The sequence below is a fragment of the Thermobia domestica genome, chromosome 1 (genome assembly GCF_964235325.1).
Source record: "Thermobia domestica chromosome 1, izTheDome1.hap1.1, whole genome shotgun sequence".
Lineage (NCBI taxonomy): Eukaryota > Metazoa > Arthropoda > Insecta > Zygentoma > Lepismatidae > Thermobia > Thermobia domestica.
In genome coordinates, this window is record NC_137454.1 from 305,043,762 (window position 1) to 305,062,828 (window position 19,067).

The 19,067-nt window shown below is 35.8% G+C and overlaps 1 protein-coding gene across 1 annotated transcript; it reads right to left on the bottom strand.

The window, feature by feature from the left end:
- Window positions 1-12,466: 12,466 nt before the first annotated feature.
- LOC145680519 (uncharacterized) lies at window positions 12,467-15,701 on the bottom strand. Its single transcript, XM_081751125.1, has 3 exons — window positions 15,689-15,701; window positions 13,665-15,382; window positions 12,467-12,520 (listed from the first exon to the last, which is right to left on the bottom strand). The coding sequence occupies exons 1-3, from the start codon at window positions 15,699-15,701 to the stop codon at window positions 12,467-12,469; spliced, it is 1,785 nt and encodes a 594-aa protein (XP_081607251.1).
- Between the last annotated feature and the right edge of the window lie 3,366 nt (window positions 15,702-19,067).

Sequence of the window (19,067 nt, forward strand, 5' to 3'; positions counted from 1 at the left end):
TTTCTAGAAAAAATTGAGCAATAGTGCGAATTAATTGCCATAGCTAAGGCCAATTTTCTTGAGATAATACCGCATATTTTGTTACCACCCTGTTCTGTTTGTTTTAAAGCAATTAGCGGTAATTTACGTAACTATTCTGATTTCAAAAACGCCTTGCTAGCTATTTTGAAAATGACTATGTTAGCAGACAGGAATGCTCAGATCCGGAACCGACGTTTTGATCCAAAAATCGATAAAAGCCTTACCGATTTTGTGATCGCCGTGTATGATTGAAACAAATCAATCGCTACCAACAGGAGTCGCGTATTATCGCCTCAAGAAGAATATTACTACTGTTTAAGCTTCAGTAAGTATTAATCCCTTCACAATTTATAAATTTCAATCATTTAATTATGATTGTTCAAAATTATGAAAGTCAGGTTAGATTGCAAAGTAATAGTAATAGAAATCAAGCTAATTATTTCCTGTTCGAAATATACATGTTAGAGAGAATTGTAATCCTAGTACAAGAGATAATGTTAGATTTACTCGTAACGACAATACGTCAGAATCTAAGTTCAGAAGAAACAGAAATAATAATAGTACCGCTTCTAGAAATAATGTAAATAATCGAGCTAATTTCTCACGAAATCCCAGATTTCGTAATAATTGCCTAGGTGGCAGATATTTTTTTTTGAAATAGTAACCAAAGAATTAGTGAAGTAAACAATACGCAGAACTGTAATCAAGATTGTGCTATTCAGTGTAACCTAATCGAATCTTTTAGTAATGTCACTTAACCAAAATGTGGTTGAAGTGGATTGGATTAAAGTCATGTTAGCAATGGATTCGCAAGAATATAAAAACAGTAATTTAAACTTAAATGATAGTAACTAATTATTATATATATATATATATATATATATATATATATATATATATATATATATATATATATATATATATATATATATATATATATATATTTGAAGAGTGTTGTTCTTTTTGTGATATTGATTGGTTTTTGTTTTATTTCACTTTGAATTTTGTTCTGATTTTATTGTAATTCTACTTCGCTCATGTTCTATGAATTACATCTATGCATCGATACAAATATTGTCTATGTATCAATATCAAATTTACGCTAATTATGCTCGAATAAATGAAATAGGTTAAGTTGTATTTTAATGTACATCAACTTTATTGTTAATATGTGTAAATGACATCGAATTAAAGAATTTATGTAGCAACTAAAATTAATCAACAAACGTACCACATTTTGAATATCTCCTTATCGTCGGTAATTTTCTAGACAGAATTTTATAGACAATATGATATTGGGATAAAATGAACATGATATGTTATTTTATGAATTGTAATTTTTATATATACGAGGGTTATTCAAAAACAGGTAAATATTGTATACGAAATGTCTAAAGATCCAGGATTATTTATTTAATTGTGAACAATGTAAAGAATCCCAGTAATTCGGGAGCCATTATACAATGATAATGTATATGTTATGTACTTTTAAGTATTATTTGTATTTACGAGCAAAACGAGCTATTTGAAAAGGCACAAGGTATCAAGAAGAGCAAGAAGAAGAAATTATATAAAGAAATAATTTAAATATTTTGTATTATATTGAGATTTTGTTTGTTATAGTTGCTATGACGATTTATTTACCTGTTTTAATGTCGTTGCTATAGTAACTAGAAAGATATAGATGTAATGAGGAGCCATCTTGTGTAATCTCAATGTACAATATTTTAAGGTGTCGAACATATTATACGTTGTTGAATAATTATGTGTATATATATATATATATATATATATATATATATATATATATATATATATATATATAAAGTGCATTAATCTGTTGAATTATTCCAGACAATCTCGTGTATTACATAAACATTTAGAATCAGGGCATATGTAACATAGTTCACGTCAGAATTAGCATTATAAGTGGATCATAGTTGTTACCTGGTATATGGTAGTTATTATTCCTAACCTTCAGAACATTAACAACTGAATTTTGCACAAGTTATAACTAATTAAAAAAAACTGTTACCTGACATTATATAATATATGTCATGTGTAGTAAAATGTTCTAAAACTAAAAATAAATATAATTTTGGTGTAATTATTCTTAAATATTATTTCTACTCAGTAATAAGTTGATGTTTTAGATGTTCTTGTAAACTGATTTATGTTAGGTGAGGTTTTAATGAATACTCACCTTGCGTTGTGATCGATCGTTTCTTACAACTAACATCATTACTGCGAACCTAGAATTTTCCCCATTTTAGGAAAATGGGGTGGCGTATCAACTGGGACATAGATACCCAATTCTCTGTAAATGAAGAGCACATCCGAAGAACTATAGGGTATATTCAATTCAGACATCGTTGCGCAAAACCTGCAACATCGACAGGTGAAGTTGTGTTGTGAGTAGTTTGCAAAGAAAATGTATCCTGAAAACAATACACGAACTTACGCGCGTCTGCACCTCACAAATAGGACACTTGATGCTGGCCCGTGCAGGAGTATAACAAACTACTTAGAGAGATTTTCATTGAATGATATTTTTGTTGCCTCTAAATTGAGTAAAGTGATTTGACCCCAACGTTTGTAATACAAGAATTTTAAGTTACGTATTCACAAATTTGTAGCATTCTTTTATAGATGTTTCGTATTCACCCGAGTAGAATACAAATATCTTCATTGAACGATATTTCTCGTTCGATTGAAATTGAGTAAAAACATTGATAATTTCACCAATGTATTTATAATATCCTGTTCTTCTCTTCTGTTCCTCAAATACAGTGTTACATTAATACTTTCGTGTATTAATTAGTCATTTTGTCAAATGGGTTAAAGTTAAACCAACCATCAAAAATCTAGCATGGCATCAAATAATTGGAACTATGATCATCATTCTTGGTCAGACTGATTATTTGCTACTTTCAAAAGAAAGCCAAAGGATTGCATTTTAACAAGGAGAACTGTCATTAAATAACCTCCTAATGTTAGGAGATATTAGAATGGGAATTTTGAAATTTAAAAAATGGGCCAAAGTATACACAGTTTACGGTACTGATCTTGTTAATGTGCGATAAAGAAGTTAAGTAGATATTCAGTTAATGTACTCCTAAAATGGACAGTGGGAAAACCACCAAAATGATCGTCCGGAGTATATTATATGAACACGATATTAAAACGTTTTATTGAAAAACAAATTCAAATAATCGCACTAAAACATCAGTGGAGGAACCAAATATTTAATAATGAGTTTCTTTTAAGTACTTTTAAGACATATCCATAAACTGAAATACTATGCATTCTATAGGCCATGTTAAGTAAAATTTTCTTCTTGTCAAAATTACAAATAAAGGTGTTGAGTTTGCAGTAAAGCATGAGCGTCATATGCTGAGGGCAGGACACAATTACTCCCCTGTTTTTGAGATAGCCATATTGTTTAATCGATTGAACAATAATAAAAAATAAAAAATGTGAAACTCTTATGTCGATTGAGAATCTTCTCCCACTCACTGTATAACAAAATCTGAAATGCCAGTAGTGCAATACAGGGATTAATCACTGAAGAACAATTCATAAGATTATTTTCACGAAGGTCAATCAGTGCCCTAACTAAAAACTAACTCTATGGCCTATGGAACCCGCAGGTTCAACGCCGAGTTCACAAAAGCTCTCCACTGACTTCTATCCTTAGCTAACTGCATACAGTTTCTACTTTGTATTCCTATCTCTGCGAGATCCATCTTAATATTGTCCTCCCATCTGCGCCTAGGTCTTCCTAATGGTCGTTTTCCGATTGGTCTTGCATTCAAGACTTTGAAACAGTTTCTACTTACTTCCGTTCTAACTACATGACCTGCCCACCTAAGTCTCCTCGACTTGACGACCCTAACAATGTTGGGTAAACCATATAAACTATGGAGTTCCTCGTTATGAAGTTTCCACTATTCCCCATTCCCGTTCCTCTTGGGTCCGAATATTCGTCTCAGGATTTTGTTCTCAAATATTTTCAGTCTATGTTCTTCCCTCAGTGTAAGCGACCATGTTTCGCATCCATACAGAACAACAGGCATGATTATCGATTTATATATTTTAAGCTTCAAATTCCTCGACAGAATTCGCGACGACAAGAGATTTTGAACCGAATGGTAACACTAATTCCCTGCTTTTACTCGACATTTAATTTCTTCGTGGATATGATTTTCCTCTGTTAATATTGATCCTAGATATTTGAAACTATCAACTTTATCAAAAGTATTATTTAATATTTTAACGCATCCATAATTTGCTCTATTACGGTCCCGACGGATTTCCATGTATTTAGTTTTCTCTGGATTTACTTCTAAACCCATGTCCCTGCAAACGTTTAATAAGATCTCTGCATTTCTTTCTATTGTTCTCCTATCATCCCCTATTAAATTTCCATTCCTATCAATTCCAAATCGTGTTCAGCAAATCGTCAAAGAAATCTTTCTATCTATTTAAGATGCTATCCGTGTCAGTGAGAACTGTACCGTCAGATTTCTTTAATATATAAGCACGAGGTTGATAGCCTTTCTTAAATTTGCTGATTCCCTTATACGTGCCCCGGATGTTCTATTTTTACTATTCTCTTCAAGTTCCTTAATTTTAGCTTTTAAAAAATCGCATTTCTTTGTTCTAAAATTTTGGAAGTTTCCCGCCTGATATCTGCGAAATTTTGTGTACTTATTTCATTCGGATTTTGTAGCCAGCGTAATTTTGCCTGTTTTCTCTTCTTTGCTAGTTTTATGCATTCCTGGGCGAACCAAAGTTTGTTCCTACGTATTTCCGCGTGTCCCAATTTTTCTTTTGCTGAAATTTTAATGCTATCTCTAATTTCAATCCAGGTATCCTCAACACTAGTGCACTCCGAATCTTCTAAAGCCGAGAATCTATTAGAAACTTCAATCTGGTATTCCTCTCTTACCTGGCTCTCTTTTAATTTCTTTAAATTGAATCTCTCCGTTTTCGGACAATGAATATCACCTTTATTCAACGATAATCTCCCTCGTATTATCGCTGCTACCAGGTAGTGATCAGTGTCGCAATCAGCCTCTCCAAACGACCCAACACAAATTATGCTAGATTGCCTTCTTCTATCTACTAAAACGTGATCAATTTGATTATGTGTTTTTCCGTCTGGTGATGTCCAAGTGTATTTATGAACGTCGCGAAGTAAGAATTTTGTACTCTTCACGATTAGATTTTTGGATGTTGCAAAGTTCACGAGTCTAACACTGTTGTCTTTACTTTGCTTATGCAGACTTTCGTTCCCTATAATCGGTTTGGAAATATCTTCTTGTCCTATCTTCGCATTGAAATCCCCTAATAGAATTTTCATATGATATCGCGGGAGTTGGTCAAATATCCGTTCCACTTCTTCGTAAAAACTGTCTTTTATATCATCATCCTTATCTTCAGTTGGGGCATGTACATTTAAAACAATATCATACCACCGTCCCTTAAGAGTAATAAAACGAAGTCTGTCAGTAACAAATTCAACCCGTTTAATTGCTGGTAATATTCGTTTGTGGACGAAAAACCCTGTTCCTAACTGGTGATTTTTATTTCCTTCCCCATAAAAGAACATAAAATTACCGGAATTCACAGCTCCATTTCCTTCCCACCTAACTTCCTGAACTCCTACTACGTCCATCCTGTATTTCTCTAACTCACTCGTTACGGATTTTAACGCGTCTGCCCCATAAAGACTTCTAATATTCCAAGTTCCAAATCTCATGTCCATTTTCTTTTGCTGAGGTCGTGCCAAGATATCAGTCCCTGTCCGAGGCTTTTGTGAATATTTCTGAACAAGTGCTTTTTTTTTTTACAGGATGAGGTTGTTAGCCTTACCCAAACCCTCAAGCTGGAGGACCACTTCTAGTCGGCTGTCCGCGACTGCTTATTCAGTATATTCGCAGCTAACCTCTATATCTAGAGGCCTTCTCCTCGATCCGCAACCTGAGGACGCGCCGTGCCGTGGTGACAGGAACCCACGTTACACAGCAACCAGTGCTCTACCGAAATATAATGTTTCGTTTGCTGCACTGTTTGCTGCACTTTAATGTGAGGATTTACTTGATTGAAACATGGTACATACACGAAAAAACTGCACTCACACTACATGACCTGCCCACCTAAGTCTCCTCGACATAGCCTACAGCGTTAGATTAACCAACAATACCGTTAAAATGGTTGGTTGAGAACTACATAAGGCGTTCTACAAATGAACCAGTTTGTTCTAAAGGCAAACAGCAAATATATATAATAATAAAGGCAAACAGCAAATATGAGGCAAACAGCAGAATAAAAAATCTGATAGAAGACACCGTTTAGTATCTACAGAGCGATTGATATCATGAAAAAATTACAAAGAAATGTTATTTTAGCTTAGATATAATAAAGAAAATCAATGTTGGTCTAACATTCATTTTCTTTCACAGGTTACAGTATTTTGTAAAATCTCTGAATATTTTACATTATTCATTTCAATGTTACCTTCACTTTTGTTAGTTATGAATTTTAATATTTCTATTAAAAATTATGAAAAAAATAACAGGTCGTAGTGATTTGACTCTCACTTTTGTTTTGTGAGAATATTTTTTATCAGCAAAACCATCGTAGTTTTTATTTTTTAAAAAAATGTGTTGTTATTATTTCTCATTTACACATTAAAGCTAACAAGAATATTTTGTTATGTGGTTTCCAGCGTGTTCGGAAAATGAAGAAAAGTAAAAGAAAAAGCAGAAGAAAGAAAGACAATATACGAAAGTAAAAGCAAGCTGTGTGATGTGTGTCAGTTTCTTTTTTTTTCCTTTTTGGGAAAACCATTGCATCAATAGAAAACTTCTTATAGGTTTCAAATATGATAACAATTCATATATTGTGTGCACATAAGTTTGTGTAATTTAATCCTCAATTAATAATACAAGCACATTTTATTAGAAGCATCTACGATATGAAAGGAACACAAATTCTCTCTTGTAACACTCCGTAATATAACATTTCTCTATCCCTTGCTATACGCGTATTCTAAGTAATCGAAAACTCTAATTTTGAAAAGAATAAACAAAAATAAAATAAAACATAACCAAATATGAATAACGATTAACGTTATTGATAATATTTCAATAGGAGATATCTCCACTTTCTCTTTCTATAGCTTAATATGTGAATAATTCTTGCATCTCATCTCTGGATGGAGAACTTAGGGCAAAGAGATATCATCATACAACTGGCAAGAACAAATGAAAAGTATTATATTGACATACACTGGATTTGAACTCACGACCCCAGGCTCTCTAGACCACTGCTTGTAACACCTTAACTATTTTTCACTACTGCCGAAGTCTCATAACTTGAGCGTTATGTTCAAATGATGGGCGGAGAGAGAAGGAACGAGGAAATAAGTTTGAATTTAAAAAAAAAAAATCTAAAAATGCGCCTTGCGTGGTAATATAATACATTACTATGTATCACAAATATTTTTATGGCCGGTCAACACTGTTTAACTCTTCCTGGAATCAGCGGCGCAAATCTCTCTTCAACACTGGAGGGACGGGTAAAACCGTTCCCATTTTTAAGCGATGTCCAAAATATTTATGAAGTTAAAAAACAATATTGTGGAGAAACAAGGGAGCACAGTTGTCTTCAACGTTTTGAAGCGGGCCGATTTGAGGCTTATTCTGAGGTGACATCAATTTCATCTCATGTTCATTTATGGCAATCGGACAAAAATCATCACATTTCCCCCAAAAAACATATTTCAAATCGGATTATTGGGGGGACAGTGCCCCAATTCCAAGATTGGAGGGAGCATGTGTCCCTCATCCCTCGGGATTTGCGCCACTGCCTGGAATCGCGACGGACATAATTCCTTGCCCAGGTGATGGCGACTACTTTGGAACCAAATAAAGAGTATGAGAATTAAATCTGTCATATCTATAGTTTGGTGTGGAGAAGAAACAAAATTGTGAACCAAAGGTTTAAGAACGACCCAAATTTTTAAGATAAACTATTCCAAAGATATTTGACCTATATCATCAAAAAATATACACGAAAAGGAAAGGCGTTTCGAAACGAAGAAAAATAACGTAGAACTTTGTGAGAGGAGGCAAAGAAACCTAACGTGAGAACACTAAAGACGAATCATTTAGCGAGTAGTAGTTGTGGTTCAGAGGTCAAGACGCTCGATCCAAAATCTGAAGATGTTTGGATCGGATCCAAGGAGGACAAGAATTTTCTCTACTTTAGAATTTTTGGTGGTAGATGATCGGCAATGACACGCGTTTCATTATCTTCAGATATTCGAATATTCGGATGATTCAATACTTGAACTATCAAATCTTCAGAAATAATAATAATAATTATTATTATTATCTCTTAGAAGATCAAAAGTTAAGAGCTTCTTGTCGCTCAGCACAAACATGACAATTGGCAAGAATATTTCCGTTTTGTTTAGTGTTAACCACGAGAAGAGAAATTTCTCATCTCCTTTCTCAAACAAAACAAACAAAATCGAAACGAGAAATAACACTTTACCTTCGAAATGGGACAACGCTAACTCAAATTATCGTCTTGCTTTGGAGATGAGAATCGAAAGAAGAGGAAAGGTATCGTAAACATTTCTCGTCTTTTCTCGATTCTAGAAATAGTTTATGTCCGTTCTTTAAGTAACAATTGCTCTGTAGACTGAATCTTATACGCTATTTTGTTAATTTGTATTTCGGAGCTAATCGAATTTATTATGTTATGTGTATGTATTTTTATAGCAAGGCTTTTAAAATTACTTCTCCATATCCTAAAACTTAGTTTATTATACACCTTACTTTTTAGTGATATTCATTTATTTTAATTGAAGTTATTTTCCTTAAAACTTACAATAGAATACTTTGTACATGAAACTTTAGTGGAACGCTTTCGTTTAACATTGGTGTAGCTGTAGAGGTGTGTCCTGAAGGTCTCGACCCCCTCCCCGAAAGCCCGAAATTTCTGTAAGTTTTGCATAATTTTAGGGCATCTTTAAAAGCTTTCATACCATTATTATTATTATTATTACTAAAGTTTTGTGAATTTAATGGTTCAGCCTATCCCAACAAAGTTAAGTGCTTTCTTTATGGTTGTTTCAGTCGTACCCCGCTCAAATCTCGAGCTTTTTTTCCCTGGATCTATCCCCGCTTCCACCCAGTGGGCATTGTGCTAGAAAAACGCCGTGTATGTTATCTCGGGATTCTCTTTCAAGCCGCAATTTTTATTCCACTATTTCTTTCCTTATCATCATCGACATCTCCTTTAGCTTAGCCGGCATAACCATGAAATGTAAAACTTCAAAACATTTTTTCTTAGGACTCTTGTGAGTTTAGTAACCCTACATTCTACATGAAATTTGACTGGAAATCATTCGTTTAAGATCCAGCTAGTTGTAGAGACGTATGCATTGGATATGTCCTGGTGGTCCAATCCTCTCTTCCAAAACTAGTATAACCAAGTATAATAGAGGCAAGTTACGGGGATACTTTCGGTGAATCAGAAAAAAGTGGTCTGAGGCACCAGATTCTACTTAAGTGTTCGAATTACTCTTAAGACCACTTTCTGCTTCATAGCCTTGCTTGTTTGTATGTCTTTCTTGTTCTCTAATTTAAATTTAAATTCTCTGGACTATAGTATTTTATCATGACCGAAATCACAGTGTTTCGTCGTTATCGTAAACGTGTGCACTTTGCTACATATACGAGTGTTTTTTTTTTTGTTTTTTTTTTTACTCTTAATTAACAGAGCAATCTTAGGGTAGTAGCGTGAACATTCGTTTCGTAATTTAGGATTTCTTGGTTCGATTTTCGATGAGGTAATTAAGGAAATTTTTATAATTTACAATGTTGATATTTCTCATTTATAATAACATGAAAAATACTCAATATCTCGGTCTTACAAGTTAGAATTGAAACGATTTTCTTCACAGGGGAAATACTAACAACACGACGTCACACGTTTACAATTTCGATTCGCATTGTCTTAGAATGTAGCGTGTTTAGCAAACAATTTATGAATACATAAGGGTCATCCTTAGAAGCTATAGTCCTAAATGAGTCTGAAACCTTATTGTTTCCTTGCAATTGTTCCGAACTTCTTACACTATTACTTCTACTGTTAGAAATAATAATAATATTTTTGTTCGCCATTTCCAACACGTTACATCTATCCGTTCAACCAAAATTTGTAAATAGGAACTATTCATTATCATATTTGTATGTATATTTTGTTAATAAACAAACTCCTGGCTCTGGATAAGTAGAGTAACAAATAAAACACAGTTCTGACCAGAGCAGAATGAAATATATTAAAAACTATACTTGTTAAAATATCAGTTTAACTCATACATAATCCAAAGTCTTTTGCCTAAAAAAAGGGCGTTACTATGTATCGTGATGAAGACAAATAATATTTAGTTTCTGTTAACGCATCCGAAGTTTTGATCTCTATATTGTCCAGGACCGGACACCTTCTTGTTCTCAGTCTTTTCCTTCCGGACACTTACTTTTTCAAAGTATCTCTTATAAGGCAATTCATCCTTAGACAGAGTCCAAACCAATTTCTTTTCCTTTTTTCTTTCAACTTCAGTATGCTTTTTGAAATAATAATAATAATAATAATAATAATAATAATAATAATAATAATAATAATAATAATAATAATAATAATAATAATAATAATAATAATATGGAAGTTTTAAAAGATGCCCTAAAATTATGCAAAACTTACAGAAACTTCGGCTTTCGGGGAGGGGATCGGGACCTTCAGGACACACCTCTACAGCTACACCAATATTAAACAAAAGCGTACAACTAAAGTTTCATGTAAAAAACATTCTACTGTACGTTTTAAGGAAAATAACTAATAAAAATAAATGCATATAACTGAAAACAAAGGTATATAACAAACTAACTTTTAGGGTATGCAGAAGTAATTATAAAAGCTTTGCTACAAAAATGCCTACACAGACCATAATAAATTCGATTAGCTCCGAAATACAAATTAACAAAATAGCGTATAAGATTCAGTCTACAGAGCAGTTGTTACTTACAGAATTGAGATAAACTATTTCTAGAATCTAGATAAGACGAGAAATATTTACGATATTTTTCCTCTTCTTTCGATTCTTATCTAATTTGAGTTAGCCTTGTCCCGTCTCGAATGTAAAATGTTAATTCTCGTCTCGATTTTTGTTCGGTTTGTTTGAGTAACGAGAAGAGAAATTTCTCTTCACGTGGGAAATACTAAACAAAACCGAAATATTCTTGTCAAACGTCACGTTTCTGTCTGTAATCGTATGACTTGAGCGGGAATATGTTCCTACTTTTTAATCTTCTACGGGATAATAGTAATTATTATTATTATTAGTTTATTATTATTATTAGTTTATTATTATTATTAGCTTATTATTATTATTATTATTATTATTCCTGAAGATTTGATAGTTCAAATTTTGAAATATTCGTACGTTCAAATATCTAAAGATAATAAAACGTATGTCATCGCCGATCACCCACCACCAAGAATATCTAAAGTAAAAGAAATTGCCCTCCGTGGATAACGAGTCGAATGCCTTGACCACTGAACCACAACCACTAGGCGGTAATTGATTCGTCTTTAGTGTTTTCACGTTAGGTTCCTTTGCCTCCTCTCACAAAGTTTTACGTTTCGAAACGTCTTTCGTATACCTTTTATGATTATATAAGTCAATAATCTTGACATACTTTATCTTAATAGTTTGAGTCGTTCTTAAACCTTTGGTTCACAATTTTGTTTCTTCTCCACACCAAACTATAGATATGACACGTTTAATTCTCATTCTCGTCATTTGGTTCCAAAGTAGTCACCATTACCTGGTCAAGGAATTATGTCCCCCACGATTCATAACATTGATTCCAGACAGTGACGCAAATCCCGGGGGTTGAGGGGACATGTTCCCTCGAATCTTGGAACTGGGGGACTTTCCTCCCAATAATCCGACTTGAAATGTTTTTTTTTTGGGGGGGGGAGAAATGTGATGATTTTTGTCCGATTGCCACAAAGGAACGTGGGTGTAAATTGATGTCACCCCAGAACAAGCCTCAAATCTGCCCTTCTCACAACGTTGAAGATAACTCTGCTCCCCTGATCCTTCACAACATTAATTTTCAACTTCATATATATTTTAGACATCGCTTTATAAAAATGGTAATGGCCTTACCCGTCCCCCAATCTCTCATATTTAATTGAAACTTATTTTTCCGTTCCTTCTCTTTCCGCCTATCATTTAATGAACATAAAACTCAAGTAAGGAGACTTCTGCGGTAGTGAAAGAATAGTCGAGGTGTTATATGCAGTGGTCTAGCAAGCGTGAGGTCGTGAGTTCAAATCTACTGTACGTCAATATAATACTTTAATTTGTTCTTGCCAGTTGTATGATGACTTCTCTTTGCTCAAAGTTCTCCATCTAGAGATAAGATGCAAGAATCATGCACATATTAACCAAGAGAGTTGAGGTATGTCCAATTGAAATATTAACCAAATCATTCATCGATATTCATATTTGATTATGTATTAGTTTATTTTTGTTTATTCGTCTTTACGAAATAACAGTTCTCTTAGAATATGGTGAATACAGTTCAGTTCACTTAGAATATAGTGAATGATATATTACGGCGTATTACAAGACAACTCGTATCCCTTTGATATCGTAAATGTTTCTAATAAAAACATACTTGTATTATTAATTGGGGATTAAATTACACAAACTTATGTGCACACAAAATATGATTATTTGTCATATTTGAAACATATAACATGTTGATAAAGTTCTTCTCGGGCAATCAGCCAGGTGAAAACTGGTGGATAGGCCAACGTTTCGAGAGCTGTCATCGTTCTCGTCATCAGGTCAATTATGTAGAGATCAGCGGATATAAGTAATATATACTCTGGGCTGGAGAAAATGCTAGTTCATGATTGGCTGAAAATGATGGTTCCTGATTGGCTGGTTCAATGTTCCGTAGTCCGTGCTATTGATTGGCTGAGGGTTATCTGGATGTTTGTGTGTCGTTTTCTTTGCTATGGTACTGATGACCGGGTTCCACAGGGGGCTGAGTTGAAATCCAGTGTCTCTATTAACGTTGTTCGGTTCATGAACTATGGCGAGTGATTCGGCTACTATCCTGGTCCAGTAACTGGTGCTCTTGGTAATGATGGATGTGTCCTTAAATAAAACTTTATGGCCTTCTGTTAAACTGTGTTCAGCTAGACCTGATTTTTCTGGATGGAATAATCTAATGTAATTTTCATGTTCTCTGCAACGTTGTTCAATGGTGCGTCCTGTTTGTCCTATATAAGCCTTTCCGCATTCACAGGGTATACGATACACGCCTGGTGTCTTTAAGCCCAAGTCATCTTTGATCGGGCGAAGTAAGTTCCTGATTTTTGGTGGCGGCTTGTGTATGGTCTTAATGTTGTGTTTTTTTCAGAATCCGGGAGATCTTTCCAGAAAGTTGTCCAGTGTATGGTAAAAATGCTATACTCAATGGTTCTTCAGTTTCTTCTTTGGATTTCCTCTGTTCAGAAAAGGTCCTTTTCAGGGCCAAACTGACATCATGCTTCTTGTAATTATTCTGGAGTAGCGTCTTCTTGAGATGATCCAGTTCCCGAGGGAGGGATTCTTCGTCTGAGATGTCTTTCGCTCTATGTGCTAGTGTGCTGATGACGGTGTTTCGCTGTGACTTATGATGAAAACTGTTGCCATTGAGATAGAGGTCAGTGTGAGTAGGTTTCCTGTAGACTCTATGGCCGAGACTACCATCGGGCTTCCGGCGGATGAGAATGTCCAGGAATGGCAAGCATCCGTCCTTTTCAATCTCCATTGTGAACTTGATATTACTATATTGTTTATTAAGAAATTCGAGGAACAAATGCAGTGTCTTCTCCCCGTGAGGCCAGATGACAAACGTATTATCTACGAATCTATAAAAACATGACGGCTTGAAAGGTGTCAGTTCTAATGCTTTTTGCTCAAAATCTTCCATAAAGAAATTCGCAACTGCTGGTGAAAGTGGTGATCCCATGGCGACTCCATCCGTTTGTTCATAGTACTGTCCATCATATAGAAAGTATGTTGAAGTTAAGATGATTCTGAATAATTCCACAATTTCCGGTGTGAAGTGTTCACTAAGTAGGAGTAACGTATCTTGAACTGGAACCTTGGTGAACAATGAAACCACATCGAAACTGACTAGAAGGTCTCCTGGAGCTGTGCGTATTGTTTTTAGTGTATTCACGAAGTCGGATGAATTTTTCACATGATGCTCACACTGTCCTACTAATGGCTGAAGCAGAGAGGTGATATACCTGGCTAGGCGGTAAGTTGGACCCCCAATGGCACTGACGATGGGTCTCATCGGGATGTCAGGCTTATGTATTTTTGGCAGGCCATAAAGTCGGGGTGGCTGACTACTGTGTGGCGTGATTTCCTTGCGGGTTTCATCTGGTAAACTGGCTTTTCTCAAAAGAGCTGCTACTTTCCGTTCGACTGCAGGTGTAGGGTCCCTCTTAAGGCGTCTGTAGGCCGTGTCATTAAGTAGCTCCAACATCTTGTTCTTGTAGACTTCTGTAGGCATAAGTACAGTTGCATTGCCTTTGTCTGCTGGTAATATGGTGGTGTTGGTGTCTTGGCGAAGATTTTTGAGAGCTCTTCTTTCTTCTTTGGAAATATTAGGTTTTGGTATTCTGGCCCTTTTCAGGGCCAAACTTACTTCATAACGAATTTCGTCTGCTTCTGCTGTTGGAAGAGAGTGTATAGCTTCTTCAATGCTGGAAATTATTTCTGTAGACGGAACGAACTTAGGCGCTGGAGCGAAGTTCAGACCTTTTTGTAGCAGTGAAGAAGTGGCTTCATCTAGTTGATTGTCTGTAAGATTGATGATCACTCTGTCTGGATTTCGCTCTGATGTATCCTGTATCGGTCTCTGTAGTCGTGAAAATTTCTTACTTTGTTTCCTTGTAGTTATGAGGAGAAGTGATTCTGCCTGTGCCGTGGAACTGGTGTCAACCCAATCACAGTCTGCCGTAGTCAAGTGTCCAGTGAGGAAGAGTTGAGTTGATAGAAGTTTGCGATCTAATCTGTCGAGTTTCCAGCGGGTGAAACGAATGCGTTCCTTCACAATAGCTAAACTGGTACGATGTATAATCTTGCTAATTCGAAGCGAGTGAAGTGGGTAACGTATTTGTGCGAAGACAGGAATGACGTGCTGATCTCTGCATCTCAAAAGGAAGGCAAGATTACAAAGCGTTCGAGCCTTCTTCTTACGCAGGTCTTGAAGTTGTAATATGCTGCGTAAGATTTCCTCCCCCTAGAGGTGTTTGAAGTAAGATTTGAAGCTTTCCTGGCGGCGTATATGATAAAGTTCTTCTCGGGCAATCAGCCAGATGAAAACTGGTGGATAGGCCAACGTTTCGAGAGCTGTCGTCGTTCTCGTCATCAGGGCAATTATGCAGAGATCAGCGGATATAAGTAATATATACTCTGGGCTGGAGAAAATGCTGCTACCAGATGAAACCCGCAAGGAAATCACGCCACACGGTAGTCAGCCACCCCGACTTTATGGCCTGCCAAAAATACATAAGCCTGACATCCCGATGAGACCCATCGTCAGTGCCATTGGGGGTCCAACTTACCGCCTAGCCAGGTATATCACCTCTCTGCTTCAGCCATTAGTAGGACAGTGTGAGCATCATGTGAAAAATTCATCCGACTTCGTGAATACACTAAAAACAATACGCACAGCTCCAGGAGACCTTCTAGACAGCTTCGATGTGGTTTCATTGTTCATCAAGGTTCCAGTTCAAGATACGTTACTCCTACTTAGTGAACACTTCACACCGGAAATTGTGGAATTATTCAGAATCATCTTAACTTCAACATACTTTCTATATGATGGACAGTACTATGAACAAACAGATGGAGTCGCCATGGGATCACCACTTTCACCAGCAGTTGCGAATTTCTTTATGGAAGATTTTGAGCAAAAAGCATTAGAACTGACACCTTTCAAGCCGTCATGTTTTTATAGATTCGTAGATGATACGTTTGTCATCTGGCCTCACGGGGAGAAGACACTGCATTTGTTCCTCGAATTTCTTAATAAACAACATAGTAATATCAAGTTCACAATGGAGATTGAAAAGGACGGATGCTTGCCATTCCTGGACATTCTCATCCGCCGGAAGCCCGATGGTAGTCTCGGCCATAGAGTCTACAGGAAACCTACTCACACTGACCTCTATCTCAATGGCAACAGTTTTCATCATAAGTCACAGCGAAACACCGTCATCAGCACACTAGCACATAGAGCGAAAGACATCTCAGACGAAGAATCCCTCCCTCGGGAACTGGATCATCTCAAGAAGACGCTACTCCAGAATAATTACAAGAAGCATGATGTCAGTTTGGCCCTGAAAAGGACCTTTTCTGAACAGAGGAAATCCAAAGAAGAAACTGAAGAACCATTGAGTATAGCATTTTTACCATACACTGGACAACTTTCTGGAAAGATCTCCCGGATTCTGAAAAAAACACAACATTAAGACCATACACAAGCCGCCACCAAAAATCAGGAACTTACTTCGCCCGATCAAAGATGACTTGGGCTTAAAGACACCAGGCGTGTATCGTATACCCTGTGAATGCGGAAAGGCTTATATAGGACAAACAGGACGCACCATTGAACAACGTTGCAGAGAACATGAAAATTACATTAGATTATTCCATCCAGAAAAATCAGGTCTAGCTGAACACAGTTTAACAGAAGGCCATAAAGTTTTATTTAAGGACACATCCATCATTACCAAGAGCACCAGTTACTGGACCAGGATAGTAGCCGAATCACTCGCCATAGTTCATGGACCGAACAACGTTAATAGAGACACTGGATTTCAACTCAGCCCCCTGTGGAACTCGGTCATCAGTACCATAGCAAAGAAAACGACACACAAACATCCAGATAACCCTCAGCCAATCAATAGCACGGACTACGGAACATAGCCAGATAATCACAGCTCCAGTTTTTCAGATTGAACCAGCCAATCAGGAACCAGCATTTTCAGCCAATCAGGAACCAGCATTTTCTCCAGCCCAGAGTATATATTACTTATATCCCCTGATCTCTACATAATTGACCTGATGACGAGAACGATGACAGCTCTCGAAACGTTGGCCTATCCACCAGTTTTCCCCTGTCTGATTGCCCGAGAAGAACTTTATCATATACACCGCCAGGAAAGCTTCAAATCTTACATATAACATGTTTTCTATTGATGCAATGATTTTCGCAAAAAAAAAGGAAAGAGAAAGAAACAAAAAGGAAAAGAAAAGAAACTAACACACACTACACATCTTGCTTTTACTTTCTTAGATTGTCTGGCTTTTTTTGCTTGTTTTTTTTTTCGAACACTCTGCAAACCAATAATATTACATAAGAAAATATTCTTGTTAGCTTTGATGTATAAATGAGAAATAATAATAATATATTTGAGGCGTATAGTTTCTAAATCCGCCATCTCCTTCATAAACGGTTTCGAGAAAAACAGAAAAAACTGATAACTCAGAGATTATGTGAGATAAAATTTTCTTTTTAGAAATACTTTACTACTTTCTGGACATTCATTATAACTACCAAATGACAAAAATCTCTCTCATTCCATTTCTCGGTTATTGCAGAAAGCAGTTTGGAGATGGCGGATTTTGTAAACAACTTTTGGAGATGGAGGACTTTGAAACAAACGTACCAAAGTTATTTTTGGGGTTTATTTGCTTCCAAATCATTACTATTATACTTTCGGATAACTATTTCAGAACAGAACAGTAGATGGAGATAAACTGAATCTAAAGAACGATATTAACTGGTTGGGTGACATTATAATGTGCACAAAGAAGGAAAAAAATGAAGCTCTAATCATAGTACGTTAGCTACATTTACAGGTCAAGTTCCGAAGTTCCCAGCCCGTTTAGAAATATCGTCTCCTAGCATAACATAAGCTAACTTAACCTCACCTCACTAACCTAATCTAACCTATTGGGACCTAACCTAACCTAACCTGACCTAACCTAACATAGCTTCACATAACAGGATGGGAACTTCGGAATAAATGCCACCTTTACCAACAAGAAAAGGATTGAAAGTGATCTTTACACTGTTGTCAGATATAGATCTCATCAGAATCATGTTCGGAACACTGGCATTCAGCCTAATCCTCATCTACACTTTCTTCTGTTGACGCACTCAGTCTCTTTTCAGCAACAACTTAAATGGCTAAGTTTGAATTAGCACGCCAATTCTCCCCGAAGTGTTTCGTTACGAGTTGAACAACATCTTGCAACTTTTTTTCATTAACGTCGGTCTTCATTTCATAGCATAGCATAGAATAGAATTGAGATGGCGGGTTTACAAACACACTGCTGAGTGGAGATGGCGGCTTTTGAAAAATACCCTGAACTTTAAAGCAGTAATTGAGGGTGGAGGTGGCGACATTTCAAACAACTCTTTCCATCATCATGTAGGTCATGGAAAGGAATACCAGTAAATCTACTTACCTCATTTTTTTTGAAAATTGGAGATGGCGGATTTAGAAACTATACGCCTCATTTAAAAAAAATAGAAACTACGATGGTTTTGCTGATAAAAAAGATCTCAGAAAACAAAGGTGAGAGTCAAATCACCTCGATCTGTTATTTTTTTCATAGAAGTTTAAGTAGAAATATTAAAACTGATAATTAAGAAAAGTGAAGGTAACGTTGAAACAAATAATATAAAACATTCAGAAATTTTACAAAGCACTGTAACTTGTGAAATAAAGTGAACGTTTGACCAACACTAATTTTTCCTTGGTATATCCAAGGTAAAATAAGATTTCTTTGTAGCTCTCTCATGATATCAATCGCTCTGTAGATACTAAACGGTGTCTTCTATCAGATTTTTTTATTCGAACAGAGGCATGGATAA